Source organism: Strongylocentrotus purpuratus, unplaced genomic scaffold, assembly GCF_000002235.5.
Source record: "Strongylocentrotus purpuratus isolate Spur 01 unplaced genomic scaffold, Spur_5.0 spur5_contig_845, whole genome shotgun sequence".
NCBI lineage: Eukaryota > Metazoa > Echinodermata > Echinoidea > Camarodonta > Strongylocentrotidae > Strongylocentrotus > Strongylocentrotus purpuratus.
This window is the reverse complement of record NW_022145552.1, coordinates 1,032,063-1,055,197: the sequence shown is the minus strand read 5'-3', so window position 1 is coordinate 1,055,197 and position 23,135 is coordinate 1,032,063. Positions and strand designations below refer to the sequence as shown.

At 38.5% G+C, this 23,135-nt stretch overlaps 1 protein-coding gene across 1 annotated transcript in view; it reads right to left on the bottom strand.

Moving 5' to 3' along the window:
- Positions 1-23,135, bottom strand: part of LOC582685 (tRNA-dihydrouridine(16/17) synthase [NAD(P)(+)]-like) — a 31,261-nt gene that overhangs the window by 2,553 nt on the left and 5,573 nt on the right. Inside the window, exons 5-12 of the mRNA XM_030991565.1 lie at positions 11,766-12,015; positions 10,793-10,901; positions 10,070-10,120; positions 7,611-7,806; positions 5,907-6,155; positions 2,517-2,699; positions 1,806-1,948; positions 467-586 (exon numbers count right to left, since the gene is read on the bottom strand). Of these exons, the coding sequence (XP_030847425.1) occupies positions 467-586; positions 1,806-1,948; positions 2,517-2,699; positions 5,907-6,155; positions 7,611-7,806; positions 10,070-10,120; positions 10,793-10,901; positions 11,766-12,015 (1,301 nt within the window). The remainder of the gene's footprint in view (positions 1-466; positions 587-1,805; positions 1,949-2,516; positions 2,700-5,906; positions 6,156-7,610; positions 7,807-10,069; positions 10,121-10,792; positions 10,902-11,765; positions 12,016-23,135) is intronic.

Genomic DNA, 23,135 nt, shown 5'->3' with positions numbered 1-23,135 from the left:
TTGGCAGTTTTATTAAGATTTTGTTGCAGCCACTGGCCCAAATATGACAGATTTACAACATTGATTTAAGAAGCTGCCTACTTTCTTGGGGATCAAAGAAAATTCACCCTGATTTTTACCCCCGATTTCAATGGGTGTTTTTATCTCAAATTCCTTGATGTTACACTGACTTTAAAAAAAACATGTGTGCAATGATTATTATTGAGTGCATGTATAGACAAATATTTAATTTTATAGAAAATTAACATTTAAGAATTTGATAGTACAGACCAAATGGGAGAGCTCCTGGAAATGTATGCGACAAAGTTGCCAATTAGCATTTGATCATTTAAACATTAACAAATCATTACTATTTTCATCACATTTTCCTGAACCCTTTTACCAATCTATTTCCCTCATTTTTTGTTTCGTTTCAAAGATTAAAACCAACTTGATAAAAGGGTGGGCTTCCCCCCTTTAAACTCACCAGGACAATCGGCTACTGCTTTATGTGCTGTATGTTTACAGCAAGCTCTACATTCACTGAACACACACTTTAGACCCCTGGGATTGGGACACTTAGCACACTTCTCGTACTGCCTGACTGCTGCTCGGGAAGAAAAAAAGTTTGATCAGATAAACAAGTCATACATTCATCGTACAAAAGAATAGATGAATTTTAACTGGCTGGGACTTTAAAGAGAAGGTTGAGTTCTGGGAAGAGGTGAAAAAAATTTGTGAGCATTATCATTCTTTTATAATACAAGTGTGGAAGAACATCAAATAAAAAATGCTCCCTGAAAACATGGCTCTTCAAATGCCTTAATATTCTAAATATGGCATGTAACATCATTAAAATCGGGGCAGATTTTTATGCCACATGTTCGTGTAAGTCCCATATCATCTTTTTGTGAAGAGTGCTTGTAACTTTACCAAGACTGGGCCAAATTTCTTATCATTTTTATGATTCCAGAACCTTGCAGTACACACCAATAGTTATATGCTAGATGATCAACTTTTCTGATCGATTCCACAACGTTTCTTTCACAATGCAATCGCAAGACCAGAACTCAACTTTATCTTTAAAGCAGATTTCATGTAGCATGAAATATCGGGTATACACGTATAACCAAGATAGTCACCCAAATCTTTTACAAGTGTAAATCAGACCTACTGGAAAAGCAGAAAGTTAAAGCGTTATCACTAGGAGCATGCTTTCAGTCATAAGCAGCAGACACAGAGATCTTGATGTTTTGTTAAATATTTGACATCTTGTCGGAAGTAAATGATTTACACCTATTCAAAGAGGCACAAAGTTTCTTTTTTTACTGTAGATGTTCGGTTATCTTTACAGTAGATGACAAAACCGGCTCAGACCAAAGTCTTTACGGCAGTAACTGAGAATTGGAATAATATCGTGAAGCAATTCCAAGGAGTCTTTTTCGACTGAGTCATAATTTAATTTTACAAACTAATGATAATGCAATCACAAGCTATTTTTGCATACATAATGATCCCCATGACCTTAAAATCTAAATCAGTTCATCGGTTCTGCAAGATACATACATGACCCAAGTTTGGCGGGAATCTATCTATCAGTTCTTGAGATAACGCAATCACAAGAACAGGACGTACGGACAGACAGACAAACTGAAAACATAATGCCTCCGGCTACTTCACTGCAGAGGCATAACAAAATACCCAGAAGAGAAAAGAAGTTCAGAATGCTAAATAGACTTCCAAGATTTTCCTTTGAAAGCATTTGTCTGAACCCTAGTAGTCATCTACTGTAAAGATCACGAAATGCAGACACAATCAACTCTTACGTCTATGGAATATAACGCTGGGATTGCGCACTCTCTTCTTAATCTGACTCTTTGACAGGCCTTCGTTGTTCAAATCGTCGATGATCATCGAGAGAGGGCGCTTTCGATTCTTCTCTGCCCGCTTAGCCTCAGCCTCTTTTGGACTATATAAGAAAGAGAAGAAGAGTATTAAAAATAACTCCTAGTGGGGTTTATCTTCAGCATAGTTATCTATTCATACGCACTTACATTTTTATGAATTTGGCTAAGAATTTTTTTTTAATCGTAATCTTCTAAGAACTAAATGAAGAAGCAAGAGTACATAAACAAATATACTTTAATTGCCATATGGCTCATCGATTTCCTATAATTTAAAATTTGTGTAATTTTTTGCTATGTTATCTGATTTTGAAAACACTGATGCATGCAATATAAATAAATTCTCTCTTTTAAGTCTTGTCACAAAATAATATTGTTTGATTGACTGTTGTCTGTAGACGAAATCATGGATTTGGACAGAGAGTGATCCGACATATGTTCTATTTACCATTGCTCCAGGCCATATTTCATGTACGGTTTAGGTTTAGGTTTAGATTTAGGTTTCGGATTAGGGTTACATAAAGTGTTGGGTCAAGTGCTGAAGGTCAGAATTTTGGATAGTCTAGAACATTCGACACAGAGCGATTGTTGCAGGAGCAAGAGATGTACAACAGGACATAGAGAGGACCTCACCTGGGCCTGAAATAAGGCTGGCAGAGCCAATGGGGCAGCTTGCCGTCTTCTGGTTTCGTAGGAGCATCAGGCTTGGCAGCATCTTCCTCACAGCGACCCCGGAGTGTTTTGCAGATCTCCTCACAGTCACCTATTGACTTTGCCCTGGCAAGGTCTATCCTCAGATCAATGTGAACCATCAGGCTGCAGAGAGTGGGAGAAAGGAGGATTAGAAAGTCAAAGTTCAAGTAGGAAAATCCAAACAACTATGGGTGGTATTCTCATAAGTTAAGCCGGGACTAAGTCCAGACTAAACAAGAATTTGGGTTCACACTTCTATGGGATGCTAGGTGTCATCTTCCTCCTTCAATATTCATGACAAAGATAATTTACCAAAGACTTTGTTGAAATTCAGTTCCTACTCATATTATCTTATCTTCCCATTTCATTGCAAAATTAATTTTTTAGACGCTTTTCAATGAAGGATTAAAATAATCTGTACAGGGTAAATGAGTTGGCAACAGGCACTCCATAAAAGTGTGGACCAACTTAGTACACGCTTCCGGAATACCACCCCATATGTTTACTGTAAAACATGAAACTTATTGCACAAATTTAGTGTCGTCTCAATTGTGATTCAATAATTTCATGGCATGAAACTGTTGTGAATCTGAAGCACTGGTGCAATTCTTGAACATTTCAATGCACACAAAAGTTTGGGGCTTTCTGGTTTTCATTGCAACTTTATAGCAAGGTCCCTGATTCGGGTCATCTAGTAAATGTAAATAAATGAAATCCTGCTTACAATGACGTTGGTGTTTCTTTTACTCTAGTGCAGCAGTGAATGTCCCACATTAGTTTAAAGTTTACCAATCACCAAAATATGTTTTGCTCTTGCTGCATTGAGGGGTTCCATGTAGCTATATTATGAGCTTCAAATATTACTTCTACAAAGAGATATTGCAATTTAAATAAATTCTCAGTGAACAGTAAAAGGTTTTGTTGAGCAGACTAGTTAACACACGTGTATGTACTATGATAGACTAGGGCGTGCACATAGCCCTAGGCCGACTTGGGTTCCATGCTAGCATTCTACGCTGGTTATATTGGTTGTTTTTCTTCACAATCCTTAACCGTTTAGCTATAGAATGCCAGGTCAAGTTGTTAGAGGTTGATTTTATACATTCTAGCTATACACAAATTATTTTTTTCAGGTAATTGATACACTTTAAAGGCATCGTTTAACCCTAAATCTGAGATGCACGGCCCTACGTGTTATCAGTGTCTGTGATATCGTGTAATATAAAAGCCCTAAAAAAATTGCGTTTCAAAATGATCAAGAATTGCCTCAAAAAATCTTTGAGTGACCGGTTTTACCATACTCGTTTTCCCCAATAGACTGTAGTGTTATGAAAACCGTTGGCTAATGCAAAATTTGATTTCGATTTTCAATCATGAATATCTTGATAATCAGACAGGCGATCAGCTTGTAAAAGTCATGGGATTCCTGACTGACCTAAAGGTTTATAATTATCATTGCAGCATGAGCTAAATCAAGGATTTTTTTTAAAGGATCTAAGACAATGGTACAGCAGGCCTTAAATTAATCGACGGCCATCGACGGCCAGGCCGTCGATGCCCCTATGACTGGCCGCGGTGCCCTCCCAAAAAAAGATAAATTCACGGCCAAAAAGGCCGTGCCCTTTTTTTCAAACTGGCCGACGTGCCTTTTTTTCCAACTGGACGTGCCCTTTTTTTTAAATTTGCGCACATAAAACCACCAATTGCGCCCATAATCATCTAAAACTAGACGGCAAGGCGCAAGTGTTTTCCGTGAAAATGCGCCCATAAATTATTAGAACAGTAAAAATACACGAATCACGAACAGTCTGCCGCCCACGAGCTCTCTTCTAGCTTCGTATTTAGTGCTTTAATAAGGCGCAAGTGCCGTGAAAATGCGCCCTTTGTTATTATATGGGCAATGCGCTAGCGCACGTACGTACGTTCATGCGATCGCATGATATGCATATGGTGCATGCTGTTGACGCACGCACGTACGTACGTACAAATCGAAGGCCAGGATCAAGAAAACAAATCGTCAAATGGAGAAATATACAAGCATTCAAATAGTCATTAGAGATCTGTCGAGGTTTGTTTGTAGATCTAGGTCTAGTTTATTATTTTATCTCAAATTATCTTATTAATAAGTTAAGAACACCTACGATGTTCTCGATCGTAGTTACTCTCATTTTGCCACCAGGCGACCTCGCTTCAAAAAGCTACCCCGCCAGCTTCCCAAGACGAACGTTTCGAGTCCCGGTAAAATTACGTGCTGCGAATCTCCGAGGGTGCATCGGTTTCGCTGGCAAACTTCCAGCCCGACAGCTTCCCACCAAAAGTGGCGAGAGTGTGTGTGCGAGGAACGATTTTGGTTTCGTGAATGCACGTTACGCAACTGAGCTGAGCGTGTCACTTTCAGCTGTCGAATGTCTATAAGGACATTTTTACATCTTATTTCATTAGTTAGGCCTATCTAAGTTAGACCTTTCTATACAACAGTTAAAAAGATAATTTCTTCAAATTTGCTCCTACTACCGAGAGAGTGGCGGAAGGTTTGTGTGTGAGGTGCGATTTTGATTTGGGATACCCGGCCCGGTAAACTTGCCAAGTCCTTGGCAAGTTTACCGGGCCGGGTATCCCAAATCAAAATCGGATAAATAAATTGTCAATTTCACAAAAATCGAAAGTCAGAATCTGACTTTTGATTTTTGTGAAATTGACAATTTATTTATTCATTTGCTCATCAATATTTTTAGTTACTTTAAAATACTGTTTAATGTGCAAGTTTGATGTTCTTAATCAATCTTTCCTGTTCATATTGTTCAGATTAAAAAGTTATTAAATTGATCGTTCGATCTATTCACATTATGAAATTAACATTTGTAGACTCTCTTTGAACTTATGATTAGAAAAGGGGCCTATCTGTTTTCGGAAAATTGCCCCTTGCTCTGGTAAATTCCCGTGGCAAAGGGCAACTTAAAAAAAAAATTGCCCCTTGCTCCTGGCTGCTAAATCTAAGGCTTGCGGGCCGCCGCCTTGTTTGTATGTACCGTAGACCTCTATACATTCTGTGAAGAAGCTGGTGCTAAAAGTCATGGGAAATTGATCCCGCACAAGTTTCATAAAATACACATGACATCTAACAAAAATAGAATCAATTTTTTTGGCCTCATACTCGATGCCCTTTTTGTAAAATATTTTGGCCTCGATGCCCTTTTTGTAAAAATATTTTGGCCTTGGTGCCCTTAAAAATATGAGGTACTCAAGGCCAAACTGGCCTTGCCCTAAAAATGACGAAATTTAAGGCCTGGTACAGGATCCCTTTAAGCCTGTGAGTGGTTATGGTAATACCTGTGATGCAAGATTTTAAAGAGATGTGCTCTGACAGCAGAAAGTGGAGTAGGGTAGGTCTTGACAAGGTCAATGTATTCATCAGTGATGTCCCAGACCTTGGGGTGGGTTCCTTCAAAGAGGGCGGGGTTGTGGAGGTTCCCCTCGGCAGTCATCACCCCGTCCACGCCCGTCTCCTCCATGCATCGATGCACGTCCTGGAGGGACTGGATGTTGCCGTTGGCAAAGACAGGGATCTTGACGGCAGCTCTGCAGGGAAAAGAGAACTGGGAGCTTTAAAGAGAAGGTTGAGTTCTGGGAAGAGGTTAAAAATAATTTGTGAGAGTTACCGTTGTTATCAAGTGTGGAAGAACATCAGATAAAACATATTCCCTGAAAAGCATGGCTCTTCAAATGCCTTTATATTCTTAATATGGCTTGTAACAGCATAACAATCGGGACAGATTTTCATGCCACATGTTCGTCTAATCCCACATTCATCTTTCTGTGTACAGTGCTTGTAGCTTTACCAAGACTAGGCCAAATTTCTGATCATTTTGATTATTCCGGAACCTTGCAGTACACACCAATATTTCCATGTACATGTGCTAGATGATCAACCTTTTGTGATCGATTCCACACTGTTTCTGTCACATTGCAATCGCAAGACCACAACGCAACTTTAGCTTTAATACCTCAGTCACACAAAGAAGACCAACCCTGGACCGACAACAGACCAAACCAAACGAATGGTCAAGAATTGGTCACTTTGGATTCTGTACGGCGGTGTGACTAAGATGTAACTTCCTGACCTGGATTGAAGCTCGTTTCCTTAGGGGGTTATAAATTGATCATGTCAGTCTAGTTTAATGCACATCTGTATGGTGTCTCATGGAAGTAACAAATTCTATTCAGAGAAGTTGTTTAACAATACAACACCGCTGGCCTCCATGTAATCCTTTGACTATAGGAACCAGATGCTTCATGTAGTAAGACTTTGGGAATTACTGAATTCTTAAGTAAATAGTTTGAGTGGGTGGGTTATCTATTCAATAGGCATTGTTTGTTGAAAAAAGATATCAACAAAATTTCAAGTGGAAATATACCCCGATTCCCAAAATGAAGTGAAATAAACTAAAAAGCAAATAATACTATATTGGCTATATGTATATACGATTTTACTAAAATACAATGTGCAGCTACCCTTGCGAACATGTATTTAGAGTTTACAGACTATGGAAAGAGAGTGGGACCAATATCTATGACTTTGCAAATGGTTAAGGATGGCCATTCTCAAAACAAGAAACTTTCCATGTATTGCAAAAATTCTATGTCGCATCACTTATTATTCAATTATTTTAAGGTATGAAACTTTCATGAATCTAAACTGCTCTCAAAATTCACAAACATTTCATGCAGGATTTAAGTTAATTTCATATCATATGAACCACTAAGCCAATTGCAGTCCCTAATCTCTGTCATGAGCTAGTGAAGTATTAAAGTACAGTCAAACCTGGTTTAGTGACCACCTGTCTACAAAGACCACATTTTTTGTTTCCCTTAAAAATGGTTTCTCATTGAAACATGTACTAAAGAAACCTGTAAATAAAAACCACCTGTCGGTAAAGACCACCTTCCTTGTCTCCCTTGGGTGGTCTTTATAGACAGGTTTCAGTGTAAATCCAAATAGGGACCCATACATGCTACAGAGCTAGTCTTCCTTACTTGACGGCCTTGATGGCAGACCAATCAGCCATTCCCGTCACGGGCCCTCTCATGTCCCTTGTCCTCCCGTGGACCGTGAGCAGTTGACAGCCAGCCTTCTCAAGCATCTGAGCATAGCGCACTGTCTTCTCCACGCTCGGGAAGATGCGGATCTTGCACGTGATGGGTACTGAAAGCTTCTCGTGGGCAAGGCTCACTGGAGGATAGATGAGAATGTGTAGAAAGAGAGTTTGAAAGGAAAATTTGGCTGTCCTACTTTGGCTGGGAGGGATTAGACCACACAGCGTGGTCAATGACGGATGGCTATCTCATCAACTCAGCTCTCAATTAACATTAAAAAAAGAGGATCATGGGGGACCAATGGTCACCAATTAGGCATTGTTTTCTATATACCGGTAGAGGGAGCAAGTAGCAAGTAGGACAGTGGGGCTTTAAAAAATAGTCCCCATTTTTTTTCTTCAACACACAAAATTACTATTAAAAAAAAAATCCAAATCCAAACTCAGGAGGGTCTTTTCCTTTTAGAGGACCTATAAGAATATGGTATCCATAATATGTTTTGAGTAGTGCCCCACTGGAGAAGGTACTTAGGAGAAAAATAGCAATCCACTATATTTTTGTTCAAGACAAACAGGAGACTTGTCCATGACTATGTCATAATCCATTTACCAATTTGCCAATTTGAGATTCACATAGATTTTTAGTGATCTCATATTTTACACATGACTCTTATGATTTGTCCAATTCATGTCAAACATATGTCAAACATTTGTCATTCTGTTCAACATGTTCAACATAACTTATTACAAAGGTTGGATGGCCATTTGAAGGGCTGATCAAAGCCCAAAGATAAGCTATGCATGTATAATGCAACAATAATGATAATGCTGAAAATGGTGACGCCTGAATGATAAAATCCTTAGGGTTCTATCAATCAACATTATGGACACTAATTGCATGGCTCTTCATGTCCCCTTTCTAACACAAGACTAACTAGATGGAACTTCGACTGCGCGCAGTCGAAAATGATGCCTCTGTCATAGAGCAATTTTACAAACCTAAACAGAAGATTTTTCAAATTCAAGTTCAATTGTAATCCATTAACAGGTTCTCAGAATATCCTGATTACAAGCAATTTCTCATATACATAAATGACCCTTTGATCTTTGACCTCATGACCCTAAAATCTACTCAGTTCATTGGCACTGCAAGATGTCCCGAGTTAAATAGTAATCCATCTGTCAGTTCTAATGAGAATGCGTTCACAAGCTATTTTTGCATACATAATGAGCCCATGACTTTTGACCTCTTGACCAAAAAATCTACTCAATTCATTAGCTCTGCAAGATACATACATGATCTAAGTTTGGCAGGAGTCCATTAATCTGTTCTAATGATAATGCGATCACAAGCTATTTTTGCATACATAATGAGCCGCATGACCTTTGACCTTGACCTCATGACCCCAAAATCTAATCAGTTCATCGGCTCTACAAGTAACATACATGATCTAAGTTTGGCAGGAATCCATCAATCGGTTCTTGAGATAACGCGATCACAAGCTGTTTTTGCATACATAATGAGCCCTGTGACCTTTGACCTTTGACCTTGTGACCCCAAAATCTAATTAGTTCATCGGCTCTGCAAGATACTTACATGACCAAAGTTTGGCAGGAATCCATCAATCGGTTCTTCAGAACGCGATCACGAGCTGTTTTTGCATACATAATAAGCCATGTGACCTTTGACCTCGTGACCCCAAAATCTGATAAGTTCATCGGCTCTGCAAGATACATACATGACCAAAGTTTTGCAGGAATCCATCAATCGGTTCTTCAGATAACGCGATCACGAGCTGTTCTTGCATACATAATGAGCCATGTGACCTTTGACCTCGTGACCCCAAAATCTTATCAGTTCATCGGCTCTACAAGTAACATATATGATCTAAGTTTGGCAAGAATCCATCAATCGGTTCTTGAGATAACGCGATCACAAGCTGTTTTGCATACATAATGAGCCCTGTGACCTTTGACCTTTGACCTCATGACCCCAAAATCTTATCAGTTCATCGGCTATGCAAGATACATACATGACCCAAGTTTGGCAGGAATCCATCAATCGGTTCTTCAGATAACGTGATCACAAGCTGTTTTTGCAGACATAATGAACCATGTGACCTTTGACCTTTGACCTCGAGACCCCAAAATCACATTAGTTCATTGGCTCTGCAAGATACATAAATGACCAAAGTTTGGCAGAAATCCATTGGTCGGTTCTTCAGATAACGCGATCACAAGAACGGGACGTACGGACATATAGACATACGTACGGACGGACGGACAGACAACCCGAAAACATAATGCCTCCGGCTACTTCGTAACGGAGGCTTAAAAATGCATAAGTTGTAACTTATTTTTGTATTTCTTTGTCAAAATCTGTCTTTTACAGTCTCTTACCTATTTTACTGATCAGTTCCCATTTGTCCTGAAGATACGCTCCATACTGACCTGGTGAATGCGAGAGTAAAATGAAATATAGATGAATTATTGATAATAGTTGGTTCACATTCAGCACTTATTTCTGGTGTGCCTGGACATTCCTGGGGCTCCAATAGACTAATGTTACCCCAGCTTCAGTAACGCCTGGCTGGAATGCTCCCCAGGGAAGTATTGAATCCAATGACGGGATAATAGTATATCTGTAAATTGCTTAGAGACATCATAGATGTGATAAGTGTTATATAAAAGCAGAGTATTATTATTATTATTATTATTAATCAAAACCATCATTAACAGATCATATGAATAGATGAATAATTTAATCTCATTTTGTTGCAGGTATTAAAATAGGCCCATGTGCATACAAAGTCCGTATTTACTACATATCTTTACTAACTGTACTAACTAAAACAAGAATCAAAAAAGTTTGGGATTAACAGGTAGATTCTAGCAGATTTGGCTGCATTATCATAATACATGTAACTTCCAGTGAAAAATACATGTAAAGACTATTAGAGGGAGACAGATAAACAGGTGATATTTATACAGGTTCCTTTCACAGTCATACATATTGAAATGGGAAATTTGATGCAAGGGAAACAAACAAACAGTAAGGTCTTTATAGATTGGTGGTCTTTCTGTCCAGGTTAATATCACTTTAATAAGCAGATTTTACTGTACCTCTCTTTGCAATGGACTGTGGACATCCTAGGTTGAGATCGATGGCATCACAGTGATCCTGAGCTAGCATGGCAGCTTCTAAAAACACCTCTGGATTATTGCCACAGAACTTTATGGAGAATGCAATGATACAAACAAATTATAATGATAATAATATTAATAATAATAATAATGATAATAATATCAATAATGATGATGATAATAATAATAGTGACTCTTGTAATCATTGTAATAATAGGTTTTCTAATCACTTTACATTGAAATTATCATTAACCGTCATTGTATTCACATGCTAGTGCACATGCTCTGCTCCTTGGGGAGAATTCATGTTCAAGGCCCATAGGTATAATTTGTTGGTAAACTCTTGTCAACTCTTCAATATTTGTTTAACTTCAATTGATAAATACTACAACATTTTATGTATCAAATTTGCTCACAGCCAATTAAATTCAACAATTTCAGTAGCTTATACAACAGTTACAGTAACTTGTTATTGATTTCAAGTTTCATAAAACTGGGACTAGAACAGCTAAACGTAGATCTTTACTGCAAGAAACTTTCATGAAGTGCAAAAAGAGTGTTGAGTCAATTGTGATAAATTTATCTATAGTAGGAAAATGAATTACTCTTTTGATTTGGACAACTTACAACAAAATTATTCTCCTACCGTATATGACAGAATTGTTTCAACCATTTCTTTTATCAACAAAATCAATGAATCTTGATATGAATAAATAAATACTGATCATTCATTTTCTGGTATCACTTCTTATACTCAACATAATTAAGACATATGATTCATAGATTTATACAGACTGTTTACTTACAGGACTCATTACACAATGCTGATAAGGAAATTAAGTGAAGGATAAAATTTATCATTTCTATGAACATGAATGTTTATTTTTAGGGGTTATAAATATAATAGTCTATCTTCCTTTATTTCCTTTACTAGTGTATTAACATAGCTAACCTGAACAATGAGGGGGCTGTCTTCCTCACACGATGCCAACGCTTCTTTCCTGTAGCGCGGGTTTTTCGTGAAGACGGAGGAATGGAACATGGGTGTGTAGCATAATTCTGCCTTGTGTCGTCTGCTCAATATTCGCCATGGTAGCTCACTCTGTTCCACCATAGGAGCGACGATGAAGCGAGGTTTGCCCAGGGTTTTCTCCCAGAACTCATAGCCCTCCAGCTTTGGCATGATGTTTGATAGGATTATTCTGCATCAAGTAAAAAAAAACAGTATAAAAATTCTTTAAATTGCTTCACCAAAGATATTTTTTACACATGTGTGTGTGTGTGTGTGGGTTTTTACAGACGTGTATCAATCAGATATGATTATTTACGTCTGGGGACTGACCTTTAAACGTCACCATCCAAAAGACGTGACTCAGTTTCGACCCTGCGTCGTCTTATCGTCTTATTGTATACCCGTAGACTGTATCTTCAACGTACGATGGCATAGGCGATCGTTCAGTCTCTATATCCGGAGGTCTAGTGGAGCCAGACGTAGTCTCAGTGGAACAACCGACGATATAGAGACTGAAGCTTTCGGTCTAGGGGGGGGGGGCTTCGCTGGGAGACTACCGGTAGCTTAAATTTTAAAAAGGATACATCCTTCACCAGGGTCACTGAAAAGGGATTTGTGTTACACGTCACAAACAGGTTCCATATTAAACCATTCAAGTGTTCCAAGAAAAAGTTAAGCAAACTTTGTCCTTGGATGTTATTTATAATTTTATAATTTATAAGCACGAGCGAGCTCTCCAAATTGGAGTCCATTAATACAGTCTAGACTGTAGACAGTCGATAGTAGACTCATCGCGAGCGGTTTCATTGGAATTAATCAAGAAATTCCCCTCCCTCTGCTCCCTATAGACAGCTAGTGCTAGAGTGTAAATAAAAAAATACGGACGCCGGCATCCCCCACCACCACCACCACGACAGAATCTTACAAAGAACTTCGTAGGTTTACCATGAAAAACATACATTACGTAGGGTCTAATAAGGTACACGCATTACATGCAGCTACAGCTCGGCTAGCGCGCTAGCCACGGTCACGGAACGGCGAGCCGCGACGGCGGAGCTGCTTGCAGCTCGCGAGGTCTGACTGCATGCATGCACTGTATAGACTGTCAGCTAGCCATATCAAACGCGCCGGTGTTGTGCATGCAAGCAATTACAGTGTCAATGTCTCCAGTGTGCGGCACACAGTACAAATTTCTTTACCTTTTTCAGCGATATCAGATATTTTCCAAAATAAAAATGATCCAGAGTCGATACTAAATATTTCTGCCAAGTTAAGTCCCAAAAATCATGTATCAAGCTTGATGATCTGCGCAGCATGCACACTTACAAAGCTAACACCTTCATGTATCAAGACAATTTGCCTTGTCTTGATTCCGTAGTACTCGATCTCGGCAACGGAGATCAGCGCGCCGTGTGAAGGGAGCGTACTCCAAACACACGTTCTAACTGAACTCGATATAATTATGTACAGGTGTGCTGCAAACTTGTCTACCACAATCTGCTCGCGTGCTTCGTTTCGGGACTAGCCACTCTTCGCTAGTTATTACTCTTTGCTTGTACTTTGCGTACTTTGCTGGTATTTCATAATGTCCAGATGTCCGTGGGCGTGCTGGCGCCTGATGATGAAATCGATTGACATGGCATATTATAGCAATATCATTCTTTTTATATATTTTATGATGAATAATTGTCTTCGGGGATAATTTTCCAAATTTCGAAAGGTTTTTTAAAAGAACGTATAAAGATTCTTACGATATCCAAATAAAAATTGAGTATTTCTCGATGCCCCCCCCCCCCCCCACTCCCCCACACGAACGCTGTGTGAAGTAATGTTGGTGTGTTTGGTGTGTTGCATTGTAATGTTGACATTGCGGTCACATATTCCCTCCGCCACCAAGATCCACATGTATACAGGAAAATAACGTGCGGGGGATGGATAATGCAGGATGTAAGCGAATGGATTAATTTCTTACCAAATTTACAAAACGCTTGTAGCGTCAATGGTACTCGTAGCGCATATCGACATACAACGTCACAATGTAAAAATGCGTCACAAGTAACTTTCAACCAGTCAGAAGCGCATATATCGACAACGTCACAATGCATATGCGTGTAACAGGTAACTTTCAACCAATCAGCAGGCAATGAATTGCGTGTCGTGATGTAACAATGCTTTGACCCTGACCTCTATCAGCTTCGTTTCCGAGATATACTAGTAGAGCATATCGACAACGTCACAATGCATAGGCGCGTCACGAGTAACATTCAACCAATCAGAAGGCAATGAATTGCGTGTCGTGATGTAACAATGCTTTGACCCTGACCTATATCAGCTTCGTTTCAGAGATATACTAGTAGCGCATATCGACAACGTCACAATGCATATGTGCGTCACGAGTAACATTCAACCAATCAGAAGGCAATGAATTGCGTGCCGTGACGTAACAATGCTTTGACCCTGACCTCTATCAGCTTCGTTTCCGAGATACTAGTAGAGCATATCGACAACGTCACAATGCATAGGCGCGTCACGAGTAACATTCAACCAATCAGAAGGCAATGAATTGCGTGTCGTGATGTAACAATGCTTTGACCCTGACCTATATCAGCTTCGTTTCAGAGATATAAAACATTGCGTTCCTAACCAAATCTTACCATTATATATCCGTATACTATACTTGACAACTACGAACGTAAAATGGGGAATCATCTTACGAAGGTGAGTCCCGTACGTTGTGCTGCTGTCGTTCACAAAAAGGTAGAGTGTCGGACGTATTTGTCTCTTAAAAAGTACTAACTAGTACTATAAGGCTAGAATTATAAAATTAATAATAATAATAACTAGAATTTAATTCGTCACGAGGACGAATAAGGTGGTCTGCCTTCAAGTTATATAGACATGTAAACAATGATGATCATCATGATGATCATGATGATGATGATCTTGATAGTAATTGTGATGACGAATATGATGATGATGATGATCATGATGATGTTGATGATTATCATCAACAGACCATGATGACAGACTGAAAAAAATGAGAGAACATTGAGATAGTATATAGTCTCAGCTACAACATACTCAAAAATCAACAAAAATCAAGCCGAAATAACGGCGATATTGCTCGCAAAAGACAAGAATGTAGAATCCAGATTTGAGAAAAAGTCATCTCCCATAAGGATTACACGCAAAAAGTAATGGATCAAGTGATAATAGGGTAATAATAAAGTAAATATGGTTGTTTATTACATTATTTGCGATTGTATGTGTTTTAATATTCAAAGGAGATGGTACAGTGAAAGGTCAAAAAGAAAAAAAAGTGAAGAAAAAAAATTGTTGGAGACGCCCGGACTCGAACCAGGGACCTCGAGGTCGGAAGTCAAGTGCGTTGCCGATATACCAAAACATTTCCTATAGAGATTACACGTAAACGGAAAATGTAATTCTCAAATCCCACTTTGTAAGTGAAATATGAGCATGATCCCGGCATCTGATCGAAAAATAAAAGGCACACTGGTGATAGCTTATTGTCTCAGCTACAACATACTCAAAGCTCAGCGTAAACAAAGATAAAACGACGGAGATATTGCTCGCGAAAGACGAGAATGTAGAAACCAGTTTTGAGAAAAAGTCATGTCCCATAGAGAATACACGCAAAATGTGAAAAATTGACATGCCTCCTTTAATCGCAAAAATACGCCATGATGCCTTTGTCAAAATGAAATATCGTGGTGACTGCATTTGTAGAGAATATTCTAAGGTAGAACATATCAAAATTTGAAAGAAAATTGATCAATATTTGCAGAGATACAATCAATTTTCCAAAAATCTGCTGACGTCATAATATGAAAATTGAAATTTTGAGTTCGGAGGCCATTATGATGACGTCATGAGTTAATTGAGGGTCAAATGAAACATGAAATCATATCTCCAACTCATAATCTATTTAAATATGAAAGAAATTGGGGGGTATCTATCCATCCTGAAGAGTTACAATGAATTTTGTATAGGCATGTTTTTGCACATGTATGTTATGTATTACAAGAGCTCGCACGCACGGTAATTATCTTAAACGGACGCTCATTCCGTTATTAATGGGCAGAAAAAGTTGAACAAGGTATCAAAATGCTTGAAAAAATGTGCCAAATATGATGACAGAAAAAATTTGGCGATTCTATGTTGGAAGATGCAATTATGCGCGAAAACGCGCGCGCATGTCCGTGCGCGCGTTTTTTTGCAAAATGCTTAAAATGGCCTGAAACGTATGCAAAATTAATTTGGAACGAATTTGACCATTTTAAAATTTTAATGCGCGCGTACGTGCGCGTCGAGGTGCGCGCGCAAATTTTTTTGACATTTTTCGTTGACCTTTGACCTGAAGTTGATGTATACTAAATATGGTTGATTTTTGATGACTCGTTATCGAGATATGATAATGACCTGATTTTTACAAAATGGCGCCTGGATGACGTCACGATGACCCCATGAACTTGAAAAAGGTTTTAGGAACTTGATATCATAGGGCTTGATGACTGACAAAAATTTGAAGGAAATTGACTATGTCGATTTCGAGTAAACGTGTGCACAAAAAAGTGTACGGAAGAAATAAAAATAAAGAAAGAAAGAAAGAAAGAAAGAAAGAAAGAATAAAGAAAATTCTAGCGAAATCAATAGGTGATCTGTCATCGACAGACCACCTAATAATGACTAGAAATTTAATTCGTCACGAAGACGAATAAGGTGGTCTGTCTATGTCTTATGATAGATTTGAGAATGGGAGAAGTTATATAGACATGTAAACAATGATGATCATGATGAACATGAAGATGATCATGATAGTAAAGGTGATGATGATCATGATAATAAAAATGTTATATGATGATAAAAACGATAATGTTAATGATGATGATGATAATGATCATGATCATGGTGATGTTGATGATCATCATCTTCAGACCATGATGATGATGATGATGATAATGATCATGATCATGGTGATGTTGATGATCATCATCTTCAGACCATGATGATGATGATGATGGTGACATTGATGATGATGATGATAATGATGATATTGATGATGATGATGACGATGATTAGTATGAACATGATCCTGACAACTGATTGAAAAAATGAGGAAATATTTAGATAGCAAATAGTCTCAGCTATAACAAACTAAAATTTGGGAGAAAACTGTTTAATAATAACCGAGATACTGGTCAAAACACATTGTCATGCAGATGCATGTTTTGACAAAAGTGACCTCCCATAGACATAACACGCAAATATGACAAATTATGCATTGTCGCCTTTAATCGAATATTTTACTATGATGACGTCATCGAAATGAAAAATGAATGACATATTTCTGATAGAGAATTATCTCAGCTACAACATATCGAAATCTGGGAGAAAATCGATCACCGATAAGTGAGATAATCTCAAATAAACAAAGACAAAAATGACGTCATCAACAAAATACATTTGTTTGAGTTTAGATGCCAATATGATGACTTTATTTCACTTTTTACGAGTCAGGGTGGTATGAAATCATATCTCCTACTCATGCTTTCTCTAACCATGATATAAAAATTGGGGGTCAATGGACTATCTGAAGAGCTATTTCGATTTTTAAAATGGCATGTTTTTGATCAAATTTGCACTATATTGCCCATAGCAGTACGCGCGGATTTTGAACTTTGACGCACGCTCACGGCCTTATGAAATATGAAGAGTGACTGAAATTAATGTAAATTGTCAATTACGTTAAGAGGAATCCAAATCATGTAAACAATTTGAATTTGACCTTTTCCGCGCGTTATGAGCGCGCGCAACGCGCGCGGTGACACTTACGGACGGAAAATTTTGAAATGCTTAAAATGACCTGATTCGTACTCTCGTTTAATAGTTAAGTGATTTTGAGCATTTTTAAATTTTGACGCGCGCGTACGTGCGCGTCATGACCTTTATGTGACCTTTGATGACATGACTTGTTGACCCTTGACCTGAAGTATATGTGATATGAATATGAATGACCTTTGCTTATGCATCATGAAGATATGATGGATAACGTGATTTCACAAAATGGCGCCTGGATGACGTCACGATAACCTGATGACCTTGAAAATGTTCCTGTCACGTCTCATGACAATGACCTATTACTGTCTTAAAATTGAAAGAAATTAACACAACCGATCTTGAGTTAACCGATAAACAAAAAACGGGAAGAAATAAATAAAAATAAAGAATAAATAATAATAATAACTAGAATTTAATTCGTCACGAAGACGAATAAGGTGGTCTGTCTTCAAGTCTTATGATAGATTAAAATAGTTACTGTATTGAGAAAGGGAGAATTTATAAAGACATGTAAACAATGATCATCATCATGATGATGATGATGATCTTGATAGTAATGGTGATGACGATAATGATGATGATGATGATGATGATGTTGATGATTATCATCAACAGACCATGATGACATCAGACTGAACAAAATGAGAGAACATTTAGATAGTACATAGTCTCAGCTACAACATACTCAAAAATCAACAAAAATCAAGCTGAAATAACGGCGATATTGCTCACAAAAGACAAGAATGTAGAATCCAGATTTGAGAAAAAGTCATCTCCAATAAGGATTACACGCAAAAAGTAATGGATCAAGTGATAATAGGGTAATAATAAAGTCAATATGGTTGTTTATTACATTATTTGCGATTGTACGTGTTTTAATATTCAAAGGAGATGGTACAGTGAAAGGTCAAAAAGAAAAAAAGTAAAAAAAAAAAAAATTGTTGGAGACGCCCGGACTCGAACCAGGGACCTCGAGGTCGGAAGTCAAGTGCGTTACCGATATACCAAAACATTTCCCATAGAGATTACACGTAAACGGAAAATGGAATTATCAAATCCCACTTTGTAAGTGAAATATAAGCATGATCCCGGCATCAGATCGAAAAATAAAGGGCACACTTGTGATAGCTTATTGTCTCAGCTACAACATACTCAAAGCTCATTGTAAACAAAGATAAAACAACGGAGATATGGCTCACGAAAGACCAGAATGTAGAATCCAGTTTTGAGAAAAAGTCATGTCCCATAGAGAATACACGCAAAAATTGAAAAATTGACATGCCTCCTTTAATCGCAAAAATACGCCATGATACCATTGTAAAAATGAAATAGCGTGGTAACTACATTTGTTGAAAATATTCTCAGGTAGAACATATCCAAATTTGAAAGAAAATTGATCAATATTTACAGAGATACAATCAATTTTCCAAAAATCTGCTGACGTCATAATATGCAAATTGAAATTTTGAGTTCGGAGGCCATTATGATGACGTCATGAGTTAATTGAGGGTCAAATGAGACATGAAATCATATCTCCAACTCATACCTTTTTTAACCATGATATATAAGTTGGGGTGAATGGACTATCTGAAGAGCTATTTTGATTTTTAAAATGGCATGTTTTTGATCAAATTTGCATTATATTGCCCATAGCAGCACGCGCGGATTTTGATCTTTGACGCGCGCTCACGGCCTTATGAAAGGTCAAGGGTGACTAAAATTAATGTAAATTGTTATTAACGGTAAGAGGAATCTAAATCATGTACAAAATTTGAATTTGACCTTTTCCACGCGCTGTGAGCGCGCGTAACGCGCGCGGGGACACTTACGGACGGAAAATTTTGAAATGCTTAAAATGACCTGATTCGTACTCTCCTTTAATAGTTAGGTGATTTTGACCATTCTAAAATTTTGACGCACGCGTACGCGCGCGTCATGACCTTTATGTGACCTTTGATGACATGACCTGTCGACCCTTGACCTGAAGTATATGTGATATGAATATGAATGACCTTTGCTTATGCATCATGAAGATATGATGGATAACGTGATTTCACAAAATGGCGCCTGGATGACGTCACAATGACCTGATGACCTTGAAAATGTTCCTGTCACGTCTCATGACAATGACCGATGACTGTGTCAAAATTGAAAGAAATTAACACAACCGATCTTGAGTTAACCGATAAACAAAAAACGGGAAGAAATAAATAAAAATAAAGAAAGAAAATTCTGACGAAAACAATAGGTGGTCTGTTGACAACAGACCACCTAATAAAGAAAATTCTGACGAAATCAATAGGTGGTCTGTTGACAACAGACCACCTGATAATATCAAAGCCAGTGTACTAGTATTTCATGAAGGGTGGATGAACTAGAGCAGAGTCGAGTTCGTAAGAAGTGAATGTTTTTTTTTTGGGGGGGGGGGTGTCATTATTAATGTTGTTTGTTCTAGAGGATAAATATTTGATAAAACAATTGCTATTACGATATGATTTTGTGTCCTGTTTATTTCCAAAGTTCAGAATACATATGCATAATAACAATTTGTTTGTTCTTTCGGCTAAATATTTCATAAAAATCCTCTTTGCGATATTTTTGTTTTTGTTTGTTATTTACTGAGTGTGTGTTTTTTTTTTTTACTTGGTTGGTTACTCTTATCCAAATTCCGTGCAAAAATAACAAAGCTTAAAAAATGTTACCGAAAAAATAACATTTGATACAAGTAGCCCGAGTCATTACGGGTTGTGCCGAACCCGGGTTTGACTTGAAAATTTCGGGCGGGGACCAGGTCCCCGAACGGGAATTTTCACCACACCAAAAATTATGTGCATGCAGCAGCGGGAGTTAAGATTAAAATGCTGAACTAATAATGCGACGGTAATGATAGTTGCTGCTTTGAAAACAATTGAATAAACAATTCAGTGGGAACAAAAATTTTCGGAAGTAAATTAAATTATGTAGATGGCAGCTATTTTTTCCCGTTTCTAAAATTAAGGAATGCAATGAAGTATTCAAGATTAGGGATACTAAACGTGTTCAAATACGGAAGTCTAAATATGACTCACTGAAGACTGAGATAACCAAAATGCTGATCAGACTATAACAACTTAAATGTAATACTTTAGCAATTAAATTAATGCCTATTGTATTTTGATTTTATTAGTCCGATCAGCATTTTGGTCTTGTGTGTGGTACTATCGATCGTCACTTGCTCAGTCTTCGGCAAGTATTTTTTTACTTCCGTTTCTGAACACATTGGAGAAAGAAGACATTTCGTTGTACTGTTTTCGACTCTTACTTCTTGTCTGAGCCCAGTTCCCCCCCCCCCCCCCTCCCGCGCGAAGCACAGAAGCTTTGACGTTTTATTAAATTATTAGAAAGAAGAAGATTCGTTGTACCGTTTTCTACTCTTAATCCTTGTCTGAATTCAGTTTCCCCCTCTCGCGCAAAGCGTGGAAGCTTTTCACGTTTCATTAAATTATTAGAGAAAGAAGACGATTCGTTGTACCGACTCTTTATTATTGTCGGAGTTTTCAAAAATGTTTTTTTGTCCGATAAAAAGTCACAGTTCGTAGGGAGAAAAAAAATTGCAGGCCGACTGAACGTTATACGTCTCACCGACTTCAAACTTCTGCATTGATGTAGTACACGAGGATCGAGCAAGAATACCGACACACCGGACCTGACACAGCAACATAATTATCTATGCGTATCTTTCTTGCCCCCTCGACGTGGTGACTCCATCAAACATCCCCCTCTCTCTTACTCCCACCCCTCTTCTCCCAGGCTCTTACCCCCTCACCCCACCCCTCTTCTCTCACGCTCTTACTCCCTCACCCCCCCCCCCCCCTCCCTCTTCCTCTCCTCCCTTCATTCCCTGTTTTTTATGATTCCTTTTTCTCTTCTATTATTCCTTTTCTCCTTTCCTTTCTTTTCTTTCTTTTTCTTTCTTTCCTCTACTTCCCTTTTTTTCTTCTCTTCTCTTCCTTTATTTCCCTCTTATTTTCCCCTCCCCCTTTTCTATTTTTCCCGACTGCAGCGCAATTTTACAGACAATATCCTGACAGATGGGGGGTGTCGCACCCCCTCCCCCCACACACACACACACACCCGTTTAGCGACGCCCCTGGTTGTTATCCCATTATTCTGTTAAAAGAAATGCCATTCCTTATGCTCTTGCACCTCTCTTCTATCTTGTTTAATTCTCTTTCATTTTTCCTTTCTCCTTAAAGTCACAAAAATTCCCCCCTCTCCTTCCCCTTTTTCCCATCGCTTTTTGTTTTGTTCTTCTTGTGCTTTTTTTAGAGGGGGGCTGCACGCCTGGCAAAAGGGACCCATATTTTGCACACTGCAAAATTTTGTCCCCCCCCCCCCCACCCCTTTCCCGGTAAGAAAACATTCTTATAATATCATCCCCCTTTCTTTCTTTTCCCTTCTCATTATTCTCCTTTTCCCCTTTTTCTCTCCTCTGTCTTTCCCCTTTCTTCCTTTCCCCCTCCTTTTTCTCCTCTCCCCTTTTCTCTCCTCCCTCTTTTCTTCTTCATTCTCTCTTCCCTTTTCTTTCTTTTTCCCCTCCTTTTTCTTTCTCCCTCCTTCTTCTCTTTTCTCCCTTTTTCTTCCCCCCCTTCCCCCTTTTTTTACCAGGGGGGGGGACCGTGCCCCCTGCGCCCCCCACTGATTCCGCCACTGTTAATACCTTGAGGCATTACGTTTTGGGGATGTCTGTCCGTCCGTACGTCCCGTTCTCTTGATTGCGTTATCTCAAGAGGTGATTGACAGATTACTATCAAACTCAAGACATGTACCGAATCTTGCAGATATTTTGAGAACCTGTTAATGGATTTCGATCAAATTTGAACTTAAAATTCCTTTGCTTTGGTTTGTAAAATCGCTCTATGACGAAGGCATCACTTTTGACTGCGTGCAGTCGAAGATCCATCATGTTTTTTATTCATTTAGGCTGTTCCGAACCGCCGCAATACTTTCCATGTATAAAGCCATTCAATGCAATCATCAGAGAATATCTCTTTGAAGACTGAATCATTACCAAAAACCCTAACAGTGTTTACATCTTATGCCAACATTCATATAAATGCTGTTGTGGGCTATAACCTAAACACAGGAGATATTCAATAATCACAGAATTTGACATAATGTTCAGGTACAAATGATATTAATAGACATCCCATATATTATGCGCAAAACATGAGACCTATTGTTCTTGCCCCAAAACTAACCACACATGCAGGGGCGGCGATTTCTTTTCATGACCGGGGGGACGAAATGCGGGGAATGCGGGAGGAGTGACATAATGAGCAAAAACGTTTTTTGGGGGGAGCAAAAACGTTTTTTGGGGGGAGAAAAAAATCTGCATCATCACCGCTCTTACATGTTACATGCAGGCCCCGTTTTTCAAAGTGGGAGTGGGGGAGGAGGGACTAAAGTATT